The sequence below is a fragment of the Camelus bactrianus genome, chromosome X (assembly GCF_048773025.1).
Source record: "Camelus bactrianus isolate YW-2024 breed Bactrian camel chromosome X, ASM4877302v1, whole genome shotgun sequence".
Taxonomy (NCBI): Eukaryota; Metazoa; Chordata; class Mammalia; order Artiodactyla; family Camelidae; genus Camelus; species Camelus bactrianus.
In genome coordinates this window covers 82,013,193-82,035,380 of record NC_133575.1, presented here as the reverse complement: position 1 = coordinate 82,035,380, position 22,188 = coordinate 82,013,193, and the positions used below count along the sequence as shown (strand labels likewise).

At 38.5% G+C, this 22,188-nt stretch overlaps 1 protein-coding gene across 5 annotated transcripts in view; it reads right to left on the bottom strand.

The window, feature by feature from the left end:
- Positions 1-20,745, bottom strand: part of CHRDL1 (chordin like 1) — a 123,361-nt gene extending 102,616 nt beyond the window's left edge. The window contains exons 1-2 of one of the 5 annotated variants that reach the window (XM_074358881.1): positions 20,332-20,745; positions 16,581-16,729 (exon numbers count right to left, since the gene is read on the bottom strand). In XM_074358881.1, the coding sequence (XP_074214982.1) occupies positions 16,581-16,677 (97 nt within the window). In that variant the 5' untranslated portion in view covers positions 16,678-16,729; positions 20,332-20,745. The remainder of the gene's footprint in view (positions 1-16,580; positions 16,730-20,331) is intronic. The other 4 variants (XM_074358879.1, XM_074358880.1, XM_074358877.1 and 1 more) reach the window with 4 other exon arrangements.
- Between the last annotated feature and the right edge of the window lie 1,443 nt (positions 20,746-22,188).

The following is a 22,188-nucleotide window of genomic DNA, read 5'->3' as shown; positions in this document are numbered from 1 at the left end:
TACAAAACTAGTTTTCAGGACAGTGTGTTAGCAAGAGGTTAGACAAATATATCAATAGAATAGAATAGAGAGTCAAAAAATACACAATAAACCCACACTTACGGGTCTACTGATTTTTCAACAAAGGTGCAAAGGCCATTCAATGGAGAAACAATAGCCTTTCAACAAATGCTGCTGCATCATTTGGATAATCATATGCAAAACATAAAATAAAATAAAATGAACTTTAAGCTATATCTCATACCAGCTACAAAAATTAATTCAAGATGGATCATAGACACACTTTAATGTGAACCCTAATATTTTAAACTTCTAAAAGAAAATATAGACTATCCTTGTGATCTTAGGTTAGGCAAAGAGTTCTTAGATATGATATCATAAGTAAAATCTATAAAAGAAATTTTGTAACATAAGACTTCATCAAAATTAAGAACTTCTGCTTTTGAAAGACAGTGTCAAGAGACTAAAAAGAAAAATCACCAACAGGGATAAATTTCTTGCAAATCACATTTCTGTAAAGGACTTTTATCCAGAATATATAAAGAATCTCAAAACTTAAGAATAAGGAAACTAACAACCCAATTTTAAAAATGGGATTACAATCTGAATAGATACTTCACCAAAGAAGACACAAAGATGTCACATATATCATTAGTCATCAGGGAAATGAATATGGAAACCATGAGGACATATCAGTACTGACTTACTAGAATGGCTAAATTCAAAAAATCTGACAATACTAAGTGCTGATGAGGATGTGAAGCAACTGGAACTCTCCTCATACAGTGCTGGTGTAAAACAATTTGGCAGTTTCTTCTGAAGTTAAAGATACACTTACTATACCACCCAGCAATCCAAAACCTAAGTATTTTTCCACCTAAATTAAAAGTATATTCAAACAAAAACCTGTACATAAATGTTTAAAGTGGTTTTATTCATAGTCTGCAAAACCAGGAAGCAACATAAATGTCCTTCAACTGATGAATTTTAAAACATCCGAACAATGGAATATTATTCAGCAATAAAAAGAAAAGACTGATACACACAAACATGGATGAATCTCAAAGGCATTATGGTAAATTTTAAAAAGCCAGATTCAAAGTCTACATAATATATGATTACAATTAATTATTTTCATTCTGGAAAAAGCAAAACTATTAGAACAGAAAACAGATTAGTAGTTGCCAAGGGCTGGGGTGGAGGGAGGATTTTACTACAAGGGGGTACAGAGTAAATTTGGGAGTGATGGAGCTATTTTATATCTTGATTACGGTGGTGCCATTTGTCAAAATTCACAAAACTGTACTCAAAAAGGGTGAGTTTTTAAATTTTATTTTTTAACTTTTAAAATTGAGATATAATTGACATCTAACATTGTATTAGTTTTAGGTGTACTAAAAAGGGTGAATTTTGCTGCATGTAATACCTTAATAAGACAATAAAAAAGAAATATATAGAAGAAAGAAAAATCACACATAATTTCACTTCCAGAAGACAACCACTTTTAACATTCTGGTAATAGCCTTCCAATCTTTGTTTTCCTTTTTCTGAATTAATAGACTTCATTTCTTAGAGCAGTTTTAGGTTTACCAAAAACTGAGCAGAAAGTATAGAAAGTTCTCATATATTCCCTCTTTACCGCACTCCCTTTTCCTTGGCATTAACTTCTTGCATTAGTGTGATACGTTTGTTATAATTCATGAACCCATGCTGATATATTAATATTAACTAAAGTACATCGTTTACATGAGAGCTAACTCTTTGTGTAGTTCTATGTGTTACGACAAACATATAATGACATACATCCACCATTACAGTATCATACAGAATAGTTTCACTGCCTTAAATATCGCTTGTACATCTTTTCCCCTCTCCACTCCCACAACTCCTGAAAGACACTTTTTACTATCTCTATAGTTATGTCTTTTCCAAAATGTCACATAGTTGGGATCACAGGGTATGCAGTCTTTTTAGACTGGCTTCTTTCACTTAGCAATATGCATTTAAGATTTTTCTAAGTCTTTTCATAGCTTGACAGCTCATTTATCACTGAATAATATTTCATTGTATAAATGTACAGCTTGTTTATCAATTCACCTATTGAAGGACATCTTGTTTGCTTCCAATTTTTGGAAATTGTGAATAAAGCTGCTAAAAACATATGTGTACAGGTTTTCGTGTGGCATGTTTTTGACTCATTTACATAATACCTGAGAGTAAGGTTGCTGGATTTTATAGTAAAGCTACGTTTAACTTTTTAAGAAACTGCCGAACTGTCTTCCAAAGTGACTGTACCACTTTGCATTCCCACTAGCAATAAATGAGAGTTCCTGTTGCTCCACTTCCTTATCAGTATTTTGGTGTTGTCTGTATTTCAGGTGTTAGCCATTCTAATAGGTGTGTAATGGTATCTCATTTGTTATTTTAATTTGCAATTCCCTAACAACCTATGATATTGAGCATCTTTTCATATACTTGTTTGCCATCTATCTGTCTCCTCTGGTGAGGTATCTGTTTAGCTCTTTTGCTCATTTGGGTTGTTCATTTTCTTATTGTTGAGTTTTAAGAGTTATTTGTATATTTTCATGTCCTCTACCAGACATGCATTTTGCAAATATTTTCCTTCAGTCTGTAGTCTGTCTTTTCACTCTCTTAATAGTGTCTTTTGCACAGCAGAATTTTTCACTTTTAATGAAGTCCAATTTATCCATTTTTTCTTTCATGGAGCATACTTTTGGTGTATCTGAGAACTCACTGTCAGACTCATGGTCACCTAGATTTTTCTCCAATGTTATTTTCTGGAACTTTCATAGTTTTGCATTTTATATTTAGGTCTTTGATCTATTCTGTGAATTATTTCTGTTTATGGTCAAGTCTATACTCATATTTTGCATGTGGATCTCTAGTTGTTCCAGCACCATTTGTTGAAAATATTACCCTTTTTCCAATGAATTGTCCTTGCTCCTTTCGTCAAAGATCAGTGGGTCTATATATTTGTGTGGGTCTATTTCTGGGCTATTATGCTCCACTGATCCATTTGTCTATTCTTTCAACACCACCACATTGTCTTAATTATTATAGCTTTATAGCAAGTCTTGAAGTTGGCAGTTGTTAGTTCTGTGACTTTGTTGTTGTTCTTTAATATTGTGCTGGCAATTCTGGGTCTTTTGCCTTTCATATAAATTTTAGAGTCACTTTGTTAATTTCCACAAAGTAAGTTGCTGGGATTTTTATAAGTATTGCATTGAATCTACATATTCAGTCGTGAAGTACTGGTATCTTAACAACATTAAGTCTTTCTGCCTATGAACAGGGAATCTCTTTCTAGTTATTTGATATCTTTCCTGAGAGTTTTGTAGTTCTCCTTATATAGATCTTGTACACATCTTACTAAATTTATACCTAAGTGTTCCATTTTTTGGTGCTAATGTAAATGGTGTTGTGTTTTTAATTACAAATTCCAATTGTTCATTGATGGTATATAGGCAAGCAATTGACTTTCATATATTAACCTCACATCCTTCAACCTTGCTATTATCGCTTATTAATTTTAGAAGGGTTTTTTGGTTGATTCTTTGTGATATTTAAAATAATCATGTCATCTGCTAGATAAGGTAATTTTATCTCTTCTTTCCAAATCCTTATATTTTCATTTCCATTTCCCATCTTATTGCATTAGCTAGGACTTCCAGTACAACATTGAATAGGAGTAGTGAGAGAGGACATCATTCATTGCCTTGTTCCCAGTCTTAGGGGAAAAGCATCTGGTTTCTCTCCATTAAGTATGGTATTAGCTGTAGATTTCTTGTAGATATTTTGTATGAAGTTGAAGAAGTTCTCTACCCGCCGCCATTTCTCATTTGCTGGATAGCGTCAGATTTTGTCAAATGCTTTCTGCATCTATTGATATTATCATGTAGTTTTTCTTTTTTAGCCTGTCGATGTGATAGATTACATTAACTTGATTTTTGAATGATAAAATAGCCTTGCATACCTGGAATAAATACCACTTGATTGTGGATTTTTTCCTATGTTATTGGAATAGATTTGCTAATATTTTGTTGAAGATTTTTGCATGAGAGATATTAATCTGTAGTTTTTCTTTCTTATAACGTCTTTATATGGTTTTGGTAGTAGGGTAATATTGGTCTCATAGAATGAGTTAGGGAGTGCTCCCTCTGCTTCTATCTTCTGAAACAGATTGGAGAGTACTGGTAATACCTCTTCCTTAAATGTTTGGTAGAATTCATCAGTTCATCATCTGGACCTAGTGCTCTCTGTTTTGAAAGATTATTAATTGTTGATTCAATCTGTTTAATAGATATAAACCTATTCAGATTGTCTATTTCTTCTTGTACAAGTTTTAGTTGGTTGTATCTTCCCAGGTATTGGTCTTTTTTTTCCTAGGTTTTCAAATTTGTGGGTGTGGAGTTGTTCATAATAGTTTTTATTATGCCTTTGGTAGTAATGATGGCCTTCCTTTCATTTCTGGTATTAATAATTTGTGCCTTCTCTCTTTTTTTCTTAGTTAACCTGGCTAGAGTTCTGTTTTATTTATCTTTTCAAAGAACCAGCTTTTGGTTTCATTGATTTTTTTGCTATTGATTTCCTGGTTTCACCTTCATTGATTTCTACTTTAATTTTTAAAAATTTCTTTTCTCCTGCTTACTTTGGGTTTGATTTGTTTTTCTTTTTCTAGTTCCCTAAGGTAGAATCTTAGATTATTGACATTAGATCTTTTTCTCCCCTAATACATTAATTCTATGCCATAAATTTCCCACTAAGCACTGTTTTTGCTGTATCCCATAACTTTTTATAAACTGTATTTTTATTTTCATATAATTTAAAATATCTTTAAATTTCTCTTGAAACTTCTTTGATCTATTATGTGCTATTTGGAAGTATATTGTTTCATCTCTAAATATTTTAGATTTTACAGCGGTTATTGATCTCTAGTTTAATTCCAGTGTGTTATGAGAGCATATACAGTACAATTTCTATTCTTATAAATTTGTTAAGGTGTGTTTTATGTCCCATGAATGTGGTCTATCTTGGTGAATGTTTCATGTGAGCTTGAGAAGAATGTGTATTCTACTATTGTTGGTAGTAGATGACAATTAGATCCAGTTTGATTGATGGTGTTGTTCAATTTAACTATACCATTACTGATTTTCCACCTGTTGGATCTGTTTATTACTAAGAGAGGGGTATAAAAATAAGTATAATAGTGAATTTGTCTGTTTCTCCACGCAGTTCTATCAGTTTTTTCCTCACATATTTTGATGCTCTACTAGGTACATACACATAATTTTCCTTGCTCTGAAATCTGTTTTGTCTAAAATTAATATAATTACTCCCATTTACTTTTGACTAGTATGTGTTAGAATGCAATATCTTTCTCCATCCTTTTACTTTTAATCTATAAGTATTTTTACATTTAAAGTGTATTTCCTGTAGACAACATATAGTTGTGTCTTGCTTTTTTTAAAATCCACTTTGATAGTAACTGTCTTTTAATTGGGGTATATAGACCATTCACATTTAAAGTGATTATTGATACAGCTGGACTAATATAGACCATATTTATAATTAATTTCTATTCATTGCCTTTGATTTTTTTCTTTTGTGTATGTATGTTCCACTCTTTTTCTGCCTTCTCTGGCTTTAACTAAGTATTTTCTATTATTCTATTTTCTCTTAGTGTATCAATTATACTTATTTTTTATTAAAATTTAGTAGTAGTCTTAGAGTTTGCAATATAGATTTACACTAATCTAAGTCCACTTTCAAATAACACTATACTACTTCACAGGTACTGCAGGGACTGATACTTTATAGCAGCATATTCCCAATTCCTCTCTCCCATTCTTTATAAAGTGCTGCTATTCATTTCACTTTTCCATAAATTACCATCATCCAACACATTGTTGCTATTATTATTTTGACCTAACTTTATTTTGTTATATTAATTAAGAATAAGAAAAAGAATAGCTTAAAACTTTGCCAATTTGGTGAGGGAAATGGAAACATTTCTTTTTTTCTTTATCAGGAATGTTAAATATATATTCATTTTTAGTGACTATTTTTATTTCCTCTTTTATGATATTACTGTTATTATCATTAATATTCTTATATTAAGCTATATTCCTGGACTAAGTATAAGTGCTGAAAACCATTTACTAATCAAAAGAACTCAGAAAATCAAAATTACTTTGTAGGCAGAACTTGTGTACCTTTTAGCCAATTCTTAGGAATACAGTTTTCTTGGCATACACACAAATTAGACTTCTGATCCACATGTTCTAGAATGGAGTAGGAAATATGTTAACAATCCTTGTATCTTTAACTGAGGAGAGATAATCATGAATTTCCCAAAACAAACATCTAAATGAGGTAACTTTTGCAAACCTCCACATGTTGGTGAGAGGAGTGACTCTTTCTCGACAATAAATTTATAATCAATGACATACACCTAAGTTATTTGTATTTCATATATACAACTTATCTAGACATTTCAGAAAGAATCTAAGTATACACTTAAAAGTAAATCCATGAAGGGGGCGATTAAATGGCATTATTAGGCTGGCATAAATTGGCCTACTTGTATGGTTCTGCAACCACTAATGTTTGAATGATGGTAAGCTAGAAGTTACTTTGTTGATTTAAATCCACATTGTGTATTATGTATTTGATTCTGGATTATTTTGCCAGAGATAATTAGCTCACTCAGAGGTTGATATCAGTTCTACCTACTTAAATATGAAATTGGATGAGCTTTCACTATCAGCTATGTGATCTGCATGGTTGGGGGATTTATTCTTCTTGATGAAAAAGAAATGGAATAATAGACGACAAGGACCTCTGAAAGACTATAAGCAAGCACTAAAATAAGACAAGCTATCAAAATGTGGGTTTCAAGTGCATTTACATATTTTTAAAACTCACATCCAAACTGTTAAAAGTTCACTTGCAAGAAAGTCTGTTTCCAACTGAACTGTATATACAGATGCCACAAGGAGGGTATTCTTTATATACAGCTTTTAAGCAAGTTGCTACTGCTTCTCTGAAATATCTTTAAGACAGGTTATTTCATGGACACTACTGAATGGATCTTTCCAATATATCTGAGCTCATCATTATTCATGAAAACCACAAATAATCCAAATAACTTGTTTTCGACAATAGATTCTGTTTTCCCCAAATCCAGCCTCTAAAGAATATTGCTAGCCAATGTGTGAAAACTGAGTGATCTGAATTTTCCTGCTCCAAACTTGGCTCAAAGGCTAAAGGAGGTAGATGATAAGTGTAAAAAGCAGCCAAGGAACCAGGTCCTAAAAAACACAGAGCCAGATGAGAATGACGATAACAGTAATAAAAACAGCAACAAAATTTGTTAAACACTTCGTATGAGCTAGCCTCTGTTCTAAGGGTTTTACACCTATGAATTCACTAAGTTCTCACAACAACCCTACAGGGTAGGTCCCATTATTAGCCCCATTTTACAGATGAGGAATCTGAGGCACAGGGAGGCTTGGTAACTTGCCCAAATTGACATGACTAGTCAAGGTATAGAGCTGAGATTCAAACCTAAGTAGTCTGGCTTCAGAACCAAAAACTGGAACCAGTATAGAATTTTGTCTCTCCTGTTACCTAGTTGTAAGGTGCATATCACCCGCTTTTAGAACATGGAAAATAAAAGGCTTCCACAGATTCTTGCCTAACTTTTTCTTGAAATACCCTTCCACCCTAACTTTGAAATACAGCTTTACTCACCTTTTAAAGAATCAGGTGTTGTCTGTAGTAAAGTCAAGTCATACTCAAATAGACTATATGAGATGGTGTAGCTGGCAGACTTCATTTTGCATTTTTTGGTATCTATCTCATAAAGTATGAAATAGTGCCCATGCTCTCAAGGGCTATGAAATCTAGTTGAGAAGACAAGGGTAGCCCAGCTAAAAGTTCTTTTTCGTTCTCCTTATATCTAACAGAACTTTCCTCTTAATGCTCACATGGCACTTATCCCATATTACGATACTAGTGTCTTACAAATTATGCATGTTGAAGATGAAAATATATTCCTCAAATACTAACTTTGGATAGAAACCTGACCCTAAATGTAAACTTAATGGTCTTTCATCAAGTACATTGGTCCTATTATCTCAGCAATATGGGATTTGGCCAATTATGCCCCAGACAATAATCCACAAATTCCTGGAAGGGGAAAATTCAGGAACTAAAGGCAGAGACAAGGAGCTAAACAGTAATGCTATTGATGCTTTTAAACGATGCTTCTGCAATTATTTGACACTGATTTTTTTTTTCGATTACAAAACAAAAGTAAACACTATCATTGTTAAGACTTGTTTTACCATGGTTGTCTAAGATTAAGTGGTTATCACAATTATAGCTGATTTCTCCACAGGTACACTGAACAATCATCAATTTTCAGAAACTACAATAAAGTCAATTTCAGCACATGCCTATAGATCTGAACTTTAAAAACCTTTGGCATCACCCAGGAGTGAATTTCATGAGTTACACAGCATCACTGACCACACCTAAAGTCCCAGAATATCATTTTGGACAAGAAGCAAAAGTGAGCTGATTTTATTGAAACAATGATGCCTCGCCAACTTGTAGGAGATTCAGGCAAGAAAAGTAAGCTTATCACTTGCCATTGTCTGAGAGATATCAGCTAGAGAATTCATGACTTACCACTACCTAATGGTATCTGCTGAGTAGAACTTGGTAGGAGTTCCAACTAACATTTGAGATGGATCTTCAACCTGCACCATCATACCTATTTTTCAAATGGTTCTGCTGGCCCTAGTTAAAAGTGGCAATCCCTGTTACTTTAGGGGCGTTTGTTAACAGAAACAACAGAGATGCGTCACTATACCATTCGATGCTTTGCCTAATCATTACTGTCTAGCACCCAGGACTAGGTCAAAAGGTCAATAACTTCATCACCAGTCTAAAGGCAAGAAAACATTCCCATGAACTGCTTTTGATAAGAGCTATTACTGTAGACACCTCATCATGTAAGTATTAGAATAATATTTATTTTATTATAACACATACAGTCAGTGGAAAGGGAGAGACAAATCTTTGCTCTTCATTATATAAGTAGACAAACCAAGTAAACAAATCCATTTAAGTATTTATTTTTTAAGAAGGCTATCCTAATAGTGAAGAAAACATTAAAAGCATAAGTACTTCTCTTCTGTCATTTATCACATTTGAAGCAGAATGGAGGAAAGGCAAGATGTAGTGGTTACAGGAAAAAAAAGTGTCCTATTTCTCTGGAAATTGGGTTTCTAGAATTGAAGTCTTGGTCAGATTTCCTCAGGGGTTTAAGACTTCATTTACAGGCTGTGGAAGCCAGGGGAAAAGGAGAGCCAGGAAAAAAGTCAAGTTCTCCACTTTAGGAATACAGCTTATTCCTTTTTATCTAGGAGTTAATTATCTAATTCCTACTTGGTGGATCATTTGTCCAAAATTAATTCAACTTCATATATACTGAGTGGCCTATGCACAGAATGGCCCTCCCACTACCTGCCTTTTCTACTAGCAGGTGAGCAAACTCAGTGAGAAGAAAAGGGTCCATATTTCAAAGAGGTTTGACAGTTGAGCAAGGCAACACCATTGGCTAAGATGAGAAACGGAGATTTTCCATGAAATTTCAATTCCCTGTGCTCTTCTAGTTCTCATTAGCATGGATAACTGGGAGTTGATGGTATTCTCATTAGTCTTTACTGCTCGGCTGGTGAAACCTGATCTGAATATTTTTCTGGAGAAAATCATCTCTTACTTGTCATCTGGCATAGGGCTTGGGGCAAAAATCAAAGCTCTTGTTCGCAAAAACAAATTTTTCTCTCTATCAGCACCTCAGTTGCACAAGTCTCTGCTAAAGGAGGTTGACTTTCTGTTTGGTCAAGAATTCAAGTTGTGCTTTTGAACTTTCCACAACAGACTCAACTCTGCATGCCCCGCAAGTGGTATCTAAAATATCCAGCTGTCAGTTCAGACAACATGGGCTATATTGCCACTACAGGTGCATTTTAAAGAATCAGTTGTGAACTGACATAAAAAATCAAATTGGTTACAAGACAGTGCTTCATTTCTGTAAAATAAATTGTATGTATAGCTGAGCATAGAAAAAAAAGTCTGTATGCCAATTAACCATGGTTATCCATAAGTAAATGTTGAGATTACCAATGACTTTTGTTTTCCAAATACTTTTATGTATCTTCTGAATACTTAACAATAAGCATCTATTTTAAAATAGAAAAAAAATCACATTAATACAAAGTTTGCTTAGGGCATCCAATAATTGGCAATCCATTCTACTAGACATATTAAATGGCCATTTGTTTAACATTTCCATGTTATAGCCTTCAATTAACTTAGATCATCCAGAGGTAAAATATCCAGACCACATTTCTTTAGCACTTAGAGAAAGACTTTTATTGAGTTATAATTTAATACTTGCCCTCTTCCTTTACAGAAAGGTCAATAAAGAAATGCCAAACACAATTCTTTCTTCTATGAAATCAAGGTTACAGTTGGTGTCTTTGTACCACCCAGAATGTACTTTATTCAAACATCCCATCATTGATGCTGTTTGAGTAAGTGGGAGGTGGGAAATGAATCTCTGTGGATGAAACTGTAATTTTCTCTTGCCAACAAATGCAGTTTCTCCTTTTATCGTTTCAGGAAGCATAAGCCAAATTTAGCACGTGAATACTACAATGTACCAAACCAGGTGTTAAAAACACCTACTCTTTATACTGTCTTCAGATGGCTTCTATTTTTTTGTTTCACCTTTCAAAAAGTTATCTTGCAATGATTCTTTCATATACAACCTCTATCTGATCTTTTTAGAAGTAGGCAGACTATAAGTCTTCAGTGAATAAAATACTCTTTGCAATGATCTTGTGACAATGAGAAAAGTCCAAGTGTGCTCCAAGTATCTAAAGCCAGAGCTTTGGTCTTCCTTGTCTCACCTCCTTAGCCCCTCTTCTGGTATCCTTTAGTTTGTTGTCCAGAAAGTGAGAATTCCTCCGTTTATAAGTAGAGAATCTTTAGTCCAGAGAGCATGAATGACTCAACCAATACACACAGCAAGCAACAGAACTGACCAGAAACCAGGTCTCCTGACTTAAAGCACAGTCCTCGTTCCATTAGACTGTGAGGACATTCCAATCCTACTGAGAAGTCAGGGAAAGCGAAGAAGCATGGACATAATGGCACATATTTTTAACCTTTCTCACAAATTTCCTTTGGCTTAGCTTATTTAAGCTCCTGTATAACTTTAGTTCTAGTCTCTGTCTTTTAACTCCCAAATAGTATACTGCCTGTCTTAGGAATTCTAGTTACAGAGTTCTTTATTCATTCACTTGTATCATTTCTTGCGTGTTAAGTGGCTGCCATGTGCAAAGGACTGGGCTTCTCTTCCAGAGAACACATTGGCCTCCTCAGAGAGCTGTCAGAGGCAAGCTGCTGTAGCGAATATAACACTGAATTTGGAGACCTGGGTTTTAGTTCTAGCCCTGGCTTGGACTTGCTCTCTGTCCTTATACAAAGTCCCTGGATCTCATTGAGTTTCAAGTTTCTCATCTAAAAATTAAGGGGATTATATCATTTGGCTTGCAATAGAGTTACTCTAATAGCTACCACTTACTAAAAACTGTGTGCCAGCCACTGTTGCAAAGCCCCTGGTGTGCACAGTCTCATTTATTCTTCAACCAACCATGCTGATGGTCAAAATACTATTATTTCCCCAACTATACTGATAAGAACACTAAAGCCGGAGAGGTTAAGCAGCATTCCCAAGGTACGTTATGAAAGTCAGGGAGCTGGGGTTGATCTACGTGGACTCTAGAACCTCCATATCCAACCCCACTCCTCCACCTCAACATAAAAAATAATTAATACTATACCTTGAAAAGCATTAAGCTATCTAATTTTAAAGTATTCTTCATTTACTCTCCCACCTATTTCAACTTCTAAGAAGTGACTAGGTCTATTCTTTCGCTTGTTTCTTTCTTTTGTCAAATAATCACTTCGAATGTCCAAGTGAGAATCTGGAGGAGGAAAAGTCAAGCCTCTCTGGCTGGCTTTCACAATAAAGAGGCTCTGGGTAAGCTCCATAAGGCCGTGCTTCCCATGTCTCAAATTGTCTAAGTATCTTCCTCCTTCCCGTCAATCTTTTGGGGACTCACTCTTCCTGGGAAGTTCAGAGGCCATTTTCAGCCAAATACAAATGTTAGAAGCTTTTCTCCTGAGGAGAAAAATGATTGAGAATCTAGTCCCTCAGAAGATCCAGCTAACTCACTGTACAAAGCAGGGATGGACGCCATAAAATACATGAACTATTTCTCCCCCCAGGATTTTGTCAGCCTTGGCACAGGCTGGTCCATTTGAAATACATAATTGAGTATTCTTAACAACTCAGTTCTTCCACCTCATTTTGATCAATAGTTCATTACCTAAGTCAGATCTGCCAAAAGAGGCAAACTCTTCAGCCCAGTTTGTCCTATATTTGCATGAATATTATGCACTGAATGTTACGCTCCCTTGAACTTCAAAAGAACTTCCTGGCCTCTTTTGACTACAACTATAACAACAGAGCATAATGGTGTTACAGAAAGACTTTTCCCAGCTAAAGACCTCAAACCTTGCTGCTTCTGGACAGTAACAAACTTTCATATAAGTCACAAATGGCTCATTCATCTACTGCAATGCACCGTCAGTATTTCCTGGGTTCCTGAGCCTGTTTTCCCTCCCATGAGAGCACCGTAACTCCGGCTAATTAGCAAGTGGTAGCACGCACTTCTACTTTTCCTTGTGAAAATAATTTTATGCAAATAAAGCATTTTCTCCAGACCTCTTCAGATTCTTCACCAATTGAGTGTGCATCTTTGACCAGAACAGCACCACCCCCCATTCCACCCTGATGCCTAAAATAGGAGAGGGGACAGGCTACAGAGCATCCACCTTGATCTAGGAGCTCATATTCGAACCAGCCTGTGGAAGATCAAAAACCTTGGTTTCCTTAGGTAAGATGGCATCAGGCAGCAAGGAGAGATGTGAAGCTTTATTACCCTTAAACTTACACGTTCCCTCAAGTTTTTCTAGTTTTTTTTTTTTAAGTTAAAAAACCCCTCTTTTTCCTTCTTCCACTCCCAAACCTACCCTTCTCTAGAACTTGACAACAGAAATACGGGAAACAAGATGTTCTTTTACTTTAAAGGACTTTTCCCCTGTTGTAAAAATAATACTTGCCAATTGTGAAAACTTTGGAATAAATAAAAGAAGCACAAAAACAAACAAAAATAACAGTCATGAATCTACTACCCAGAGATAAGAAGTAGTTCCTTATTGCACAACACATGTGAACACAAATTTCAGATGGAATATAGAACTATGGGTAAAACACCAAATTATAGAAGTAGTCGAAGAAAATACAAGAGTATGGAGTGGGAGAGACATTCCTAGGAATAAAAAGTCTACAAGCCACAAAGGAAATGAATGGCAGATCTGACTACACAAAAATGTAAAACTTCTGTACGAGACAACACAACTTACACAAAGCTTAAATCAAAGGGAAGACTGGGTAAATAATACATGAAATATGAAAGGTTAATAACAACATTTGAAATAACAGAATGTTAATAAATAAGTCTCTGCAAATCAATAGGACAAACAACCCAACTGAAAAATAGCCAATTCACTGAAGAAATACAACTGAATTAAAAAATAATTGCAAAGATCCTCCAGTAATAGGAAACTATCACAGCAAAATTGAAATACAATTTCCCTAGTTAAATTAGCCCTAAAATACCAAGAGTAATAATACTTTTGGTGAAGGAATTGGAAATGGTATGAAAAGGAATATATGTATGTATATGTATGACTGGAACATTATGCTGTACACCAGAAATTGACACAACGATATGACTTTTTCTGAAGGACAATTTGACAGTTCTTACCAAGATTAAAGCTGAACATGCACTTTGACCTAACAATTCCTCACAAACACTTGCTTAAGTGCCTTAAAGTGTTCATTAATGCCTTATTTATGGTAAGAGCAAAAACTGGAAACAACCTAAATACCTACAAATAGGGACTGGTTAAACAAACCATGTCACACTAGTATAACTGGAAACTATGTAGGCATTAGAAGGAATATGGTACAGTTACACTGCAATGTTCTAACATGGAAGAATGTCCTGGATACATTGCCGAATAAGAGCAAGTTACAGGAAAGATATATATAAAATCCCATCTTTTGTAAAAGAAAAAAAACCCTATAGACATGTATGTATGTTTTTATAACATACGGAGAAAAGAGTTTGGAAGAATACATAGCGAGCTATCAGTCATGGTCATCTCTAGGGAGTGGGATGAAAGTTGAAGAATATACATTGTTTATAAAGCTCAGATACTCTCATGTCATTTTGTACAATGAGTATTATTAATTTTAAAATTTAAGAAATTTCAAAATAAGTTAATATAAGCCTTTTCCAGGGCTATCAAGTATTCAATAAGCAGTGTTTGAATGGTAGCATGATAGTACATTGCATGGATCATTTATGTAACCATTCTCCACTGCTTCTAGTTTCTCCCTGTTAAAGCTGCAATGTAAATCTTTGTGCATGCTGTGTGTGTGTGTGTGTGTGCGTGTATCAAGGCAACATATATAGGGCATACGCTTTGAGAGTTTCCTTTTAGTAGAGATAACTTTGCACATGTCTTCAAGAGAGTTAGCGTGGATGTGGTTACACAGAATGATGCCGAGTGGCTCATTCAGGGAATGACCATGACCTTAGCTTCGTTATCTGACTATAAGCCTGAAAGACTAGACCAGAACTGGTTCCCTAGGCCACCTGTTACATAATCATTTTGACACCACTTGAATATCAAAAGGGCTTGGGACAAACTCACAGGCAGTAGGAAATATTAGAGTGATAGTTTGGGGTCTGTTGATCGTTTTTAAATCATATTTTTCTTTGGTTTATCAATTAAGCTCTAAGTTGCATGGATAATATGCCTCAATTCTTCATGAATATGGAAGGCTTCCCAGAAGAGATGGTCCTCTAAATGTTGCAAGCTTCACCCTGATGCCATAGGGCCCGAAGGGAAGTTTCTTCCTAAGAGAGGAAGGTTTTTAAGTCCAACTGCTTGTGAGCTTAGCTGATAACGGATAAGCAACTTTTCTATCACGTTCACTTAAATCAAGGAGGACTTCTGGAAGAAGAGGGTTCTGAAACGGATTACAAATTCAAGTAGAAGGAGAAGGAGGTCAGTTGAGGAATACAAGAGGAGAGGCTGATCCAAGACTCCTTGCTGAGGCAGTGCCCTGCCAAACTTCCTTCTGTGTATCCCTCATACTAGATATCACCACAGATCACTCATGCTTAAAAGCCTAATCAAAAGCACTGTTTCTCCCAGGAAGAGGACTAACTTTACTATGAAAATCACAGTGGGATAGAAACACATGTAACAGTGGAATAGGTTTGGCACTGCTCTCCCAGTCAGCCAGCCTCAGGCCTCATATATTGAACTTATGCTGATAAAGGAGATAAATATTTAAGTGATGGGCTTCAGATGCTGTTTCAGCTCCTACCAAGCATATTTTCACAGTTCCTTCTCATGAATAAGTTCAGTGGAGCAGAGAATGCCCCTCTTGGACCAGTTCCACTTTGTGCTTCTTTTGATGCAGCCAGAAAGGGGAACCAGAGCTACGGCTTTTCCTTCAAATTTAGAGCAAGGGTCCACCTCAGAGGTGGCTGCAAGTGGCCCAAAGAAGGTAAGGCTCACACTGGGTGAAGGCAGCAGAAGGCTCCTAACAAGAGTAGAGATGTCAACAGCTACTCATAAATCTCCCAAATGTGGCCGCAAGGAGGGTTAATTATCCCCTTTCCTACCGCTCTGCTTTCTCCAATGTGTTAGCCCATCACACGGATCGCTGACTTTCTAGAAATATTCCCTGGCTTTGCGGGGACGTTCCTTTCAATAAATGGCATCCAATTTGCTCACAGTCCCTGGAATCTCAATTTCCTCAAAGGATTTTTCATCCGAATCCAGTTCATGTGAAGGTTTTTTTCCTTCTACGTTTTCCGGCAAAAGGGAACAAGGCAGAGCCTGCTTTACTTTTTCTTTCTCTCTCTCTCTCTTTTTTTTCCTGTGTTATTCTTTTTCATAAACTGAAAATCTTTGCTGAAGAGTCTGAAATTTGGGAAAAAATCCAGCTCATCTGTCAGATATTTCTAGAATTACGTAAAATGGAATGAGATTTGTACAGTTTAGAACAGGAAAAGGCAAATAGGCTAATGTGTCATGTGTTCTGTGAGATGAAAACTATATGATAATCAGAAAAACAGCCCCAAATTTAGTTGGCCCGATTCAAAGCTCTCATTCTTTTATCAACTCATGCATAAACCAGTAACATTCACTTTCTTCTCTTAGAATGATGGCACTGCCACATTTGGGCTAAATCACAATCCCTATAGAGTATAACCACATTTTCAAAATTACAAGAAAGTAACTTGTTTTTTTAAACTCAAGACACTTACGTTTTACTTGCTCTGTTTTGCTTCCTTCTAGGAAAAGAAAGAACAGCAACAAGGAAAAGATGTATCTCATGCTTCCCATTTTCCACTTTTTTCTCATTCTGGCCACTGCAAAAGGCAACTTGAAACTTTCAGGGCCTGGTGTACTCAAGCTGTTGGGAAAAAAACAAACAAACAAACAAACAAACAAACGAAGACTTAGAGCAGATTCTCTGGAACCAGTGGAGATCTCTGATGCTTAGGCTTCTAACTTGCTTGGAGGGCAGTGGGGGTGGGAGGAGAACACTGGCGAATCTACATAGGTGCAAGCATTGTTCCTCCCCCCCGCCCCCCCCCCCACCCCGCTAAGAAAGAGAACTTGCCTCTCCTGTCCTGCAAAGATTGTAGGGGGAAATTCAAGCAGATGAACATATATTCCTATCCAATGCTAAGGCTAAATCCTTACGGGCAAGTGATAGGAAAATAAAAAGAAATTTTGAAATCCTCATTTCTAAGGGAATTAAAAGTTGATTTCTCAAGAAGTTTTCTTTGGGAGAAAAGGGAAACTGGGGCTTGCAAAACGGCTACTTTGGCAAACAAGATAAAAATAATGGGCAGTGACTCAAACAATTTCTGAAATGAAAGTTAATGGATTGGAGCTTTAAGACTACCATTATTATTAATCTTTCAGGGATGAGGCACAAGTTGGTCAATGTTTCTCCTGTGTCTGCTATGAGATCTATAAGGATTTGCAGCTTGCCTACCTATGCTGGAACAGATAGACGTACTTAGCAAATGGATGCAATTTAAACACCTGAATGGTTCAGACATATTCCTGTCACACGAAGTCCCTTGTGAAATAGCAATTTAAAACGGGCCGTTTTTAAGGAATATCAGGCAAATTTAAATAGGTAATGTGTTCGTACTACATTATCATGCAAAAGGCCATCAAAAAAAAAAAAAGGAACTACAGTTCTTAAAAATATGAGACCTGTATTTCCAGTCTAAGGGGTGGAAATCTTAAACCTTTCGAGTCTTAGAACACAGAAGGTTTGCTATAGCTCATACCCAGTCATAGGTCATCTCTATAGACTTTAGAGTTGGCAAAACTCTTCAAATGGGTGATTTGAAAATATTTAAATAATTCGAGAAACACCACATTTCAAACTGGGGTTAACCTTGGATGGGAACTGAGCTCAACGATCTCTTCAGAGGGTCCAACCTAAATATTGAGTATAAAGAGCTGGATGGAATGCAAGATGATCGTTCCGGAGAACTGAATTGTCTTTGGGCCACGCTGTGGATGCCATAGCTCTTACTTTAAATGCTATGAAGTTGGCCAAATAATTTAAAATCCATTGTTTCAAATTATGAGTATGTAACAAAAAAAACTGATCATAGAGAATAATTTATTTTATCAACCGGGATTTGCAGCACTGGTCTGCATTCTCTACTTCCTCCTTGCTTCTTAAACAAGGACTGAATTCTCCTAGGACATGTTCGTAACCTTCCAAAGGCCTGACTCCTGATGTGCTGGTCCCCTCTATGAGCTTCTGGTCCACCTTCAATCACTCAGAATGCCTATCTCTGTCTTCTGAGAGCTACCAGGTTCCCTTGAAGCAAATCATTTCAATGGACAGTTTAACACAGTTACCCATCCCAGTGAGCTTCTTCCTGAGCCTACTTTAATAAGCTGATCCCCCAAGTCTCCAAATGTGAAAGGTGTTTTTTTGTTTTTGTTTTGTTTTGTTTGTTTTTGTTTTTACCACCAAAATCCAATTGATCACAATCACATCTGGATCTCAGGGGATATTTTTGAAACCACAGTTTTTGGGTCTCCCCAAGCAAGAACCAACTGGGTTGTTTTTCTTGTACAATGGTTGGGTGATTCGGTGAACAGTAGCACTGCTTCATAACTCAAGCTGGCAAGAAAACGGCTCTGAGAATTTTTCTGCTTTTCTTAGGTCTCAGCTAATGGTATGAGCAAATAGAAAAGTTGGTGACTAGAGAGCAATTAATCTCTTTCGGCGTTCCTGTCATCTGTGTGGCCTCCCAGGCTGTGATGGAGACCATCAGAAAGTGAATCGCTTTATAAATAATCACTTTTGATTTACAAGATTCTGAAGTCCTGCCTTTGTATTCTGAGCAGAAATATAACCCTAGGAGAGTTCCCTCCACACGTCTCTGTTCAATTTCGTTTTATCCCTTTAACTTTTTCTTTTGGGGAAGGGGGTTGATTCAAGACATTTGTTGGGGCTGCAGCAATAAACACAAGCAAGCATTGCTCAGCAAACATGCCGACTCTTACACTTGCAAAGAGCCAAACTGTCCTTAATTTTTCAAATTATACTTTGACCCAGTTAACTGGAGTTATTTCAGCATTAACTCCCTGTCTGCTTCACAGAGGCTGCTGGGCCATTGAACTTGCACTGGCTCTTTCACAGGTTACTTAGAAATGTAGCCATTGACATATTTGGGGAGGGGGAATCCAGGCCCCAACAAGAAAACAACAAAGAAAACAAAATCCCAGACTAACACTGAGGAGCTGGGGAGAGCAGGTGGGCTTTCCAAGAGCACAAGAAACATGTCAGAACTGAAAGACATGTATTAATTAAGCTGCCCAAGTGAAACAAGCCTTCACCTTCTCAGAGTTCATTTGCATCAAGCAAAGGGACCAAGGACTCCTTGCCCAACTGTAACTACAAAGCGATCTGGGCCATCAAGTGTCAGGCATCTGCCTATGCTCAGAAGACATCTCCTCGGTAGAACAGAATCAGAGGCATTCCCAAAGGAAGGCTAAGGGGTGAGCCCATGTCAGCTAGCTCTTCACGCCCCACGCTATCTCTTTAATCCTCCCAAGAGGCTTCACTGCCCTTGTAATCTCACATTCACTATCATCTGTGGGACAGCCCCCAGGGAAGCAATTCTCTTTCTGACAAACAAGAAGAAGACACTGGAGTCTCAGGCCCCTGTCCATCAGCTAAAATCCTCTCCCCAGTCTACCACCCAACAAGAAAAGTTCAGTTCACCCGTGGTAGGTTGCTACTGAAAAATAGCAGTTTCAGCCCTGGGTGTCTTTGGTCAGAGTCGAGATGCCGTCATTGCTCCTATGACTGACAAACAATGCCTTGACTTTGGCTTGCAAGACACCTTGCTTTCTATCATTTCATTTTATTGCCCACAACAACTCTACCTTCAAAACGGGCACCCTGGAGCCCAGACAACTCAACTGCCCATTCTCATAGTGTTCGTGGCAGGGCCAGCAGAAACTAGAAGGCAGGCTTTTCAGGCCCTAAGTTCTGGCGATACTGCGTTACTTCCCAAGCCTAGCGTCTCCAACTCTGACCCCAGTGGTCCTGACCGGAAAATGAGACATGTCCAGAGGAGAGAGGAGCCTCTCGCTTGTCCGCCCTGTTTCGTTAACTTTTGCACTTACGAACCACCCACTGGTCCAGGGCACTTCAGCAAGCGAGGAAAAGGGCTCAGGACACACGATTACTAAGGCGACTGCAGAACCCGTTAGGTAGTTAACCAAGTGGCCTCCCAGCAGCTTCAGAGACTGGAGATATGCAGGCCGAGCGGGAGTGGCGAGTGGTGAGTTCGAATCCGAGCCCTCCCCCAACCCCGACCTGCCTGGGGGTCCGGCGCCCCGGACGGTAGAGCGGGTTGGGGTGGCAGACTGGGGAGTCCGGGTCGCCCTGGGGGGAGATAGCCCACCTGTGCAAAGGCTGGAAAGGGAGGGAGGGGAAGCGGGCGCCGGGCACTGCTCACTGACCTGGCCACTGGCCTTCTCCGTCTTCCACGCGTGCAAGCGCTCGGAGCTCCCCGGGGCGCTCCTCCGAGGTCTGGGGCTCGCAGGTTGTGGCGAGAGCTAGAGTGCGCGAGGGAGGAGGGGGGACTCAAAAGTGGGTGGGAGGAAAAACATCACCGCCCTCACACCACGAGGGAGCAGCGGCTCGCTCGGCTCCCGGGGGCAGAGCCAAGGCGCGGGCGCGGCGGCCCGGGGCCACCTGCCCGCCCGCCGCCCGCTCCCCACTTGGCCGGAGAGGCCGGCCGCTCGGCGCGGGCGGGAAGTCCGCGAGCACGCAGCCGCTGCAAGCCGGCAGCCCCTCTCCGCCCCAGCACCTCGGCCTTTACTCCCGCTCCCCCAACCCGAAAGTTAAGAAATCGGGAGAAAGTGTGAGGCTCAGCCGGCGACTTTCCCATCACGCAGCGCCCCCACGGCACCCCCCTCCTCTGGCGAAGCGAGCGTTGGGGTCTTAAAGGGACCGCACATCTCCTCCCGCCCCTCCTCCCCCTCGGCGCTGGGTGCACCTAGGAGCTCCCCACCGCTCGCACCGGCGGTCTGAAGACCCCGGCTACCTTCCAACTTCCCAGCCGAAAGCCTGCGACCCCTCTCCTCCCGCACAACGGCCTCTCTGCGTGCACCTGGTCCAGTACTGAGCTGGTGCGCGGGACGCAGGATGAGCTGATCTCGAAAATTATGCCCTAGCAGGATGCTTATCATTTCGGGGCGTTTCCCAAGTCCACATCGCAACTAGTAAAGTGACAAAGCGTTGGTGTCCCTCAAGGCAGGGTGGAGATGGGTGTGTGGGTGGAGGGAGAGGGGACAATTTAGAAATCTGCTTTCTTCTACGAAGAGGGCTCCCAAGCCCCACGGAAAGGCCCTCTTCTAACTGTTAGGTGTCTTGAAAACTTGGAGCGGCTCACCTTAGGTAGCCACCACTGTTCTAGCAGTCCCTATGATTCTGTCTTGGGCCAAAAACCCATCCTTAAAATCACAGTAGCACTGCTGATGCCTTGGTAAGCCTGCAACAGACTAGTCCAAATTTGTGTTTATTCGGTGAGCTATAGTTACAAAGAATTATCAGAATCCTCTAAGGGCCTGAAAGCGTTGCCTTGACAGACAGTACCCATTTATATTTAAGCCCTAAATTTAGAGGAGAACTGCAGGGCTTTTTTTCCACGTGGAACTGCAATAATATTGATATTCCTAACATCTGTATGCCACTTTATGGCTTACAGAGCACTTTCACATACATCATCATTACTTTTTCAACTCTCAACACGCTGAATTATCTGTGTGTGGCCTCAAGCATTAGAGTTGGCCAGGACTTTCTAGACCATTCAGCTCAATCTCTTCCTGGCACAGAAGAAACTGATGTGGGGGAGGGGACAGGGAGGTGATGTATCCAAGGTCACACACCTATTAAATGATAGATTTGAGACTCCAATTCAGATTTCCTGACTTTCAATCCACTACTCTCTGGCTGTTATCTCCAGTCTATAGGTGAGGAAATTGCTGTTCAAGGAAATTGTGTCTTGCCAAAAAAACACATATCCTGAAAAGAGAACAAAGGAAAATTAAAACAAAAATAACTGTCCCTGGAAGTTACCTCCTTTTTCTTTCTTCAAAAGTGTTACTATCATACAACTAGCTCCTGCATTGCTGGAGATGTTTATTTCACTGTTAACAAAGAAAAGGGGGCCCTTTCTGAAATGTTGCCTTCAGGGCCCAAAATGTCTAGCTCCATCCTGCTGCTTGGGTAGCCATACATTGCCACATGCATTCAATTTGTGCTGTACTGTATTAGTTTGAACTTGCTAATTTGTTGCCTTATAACTGTTCTCA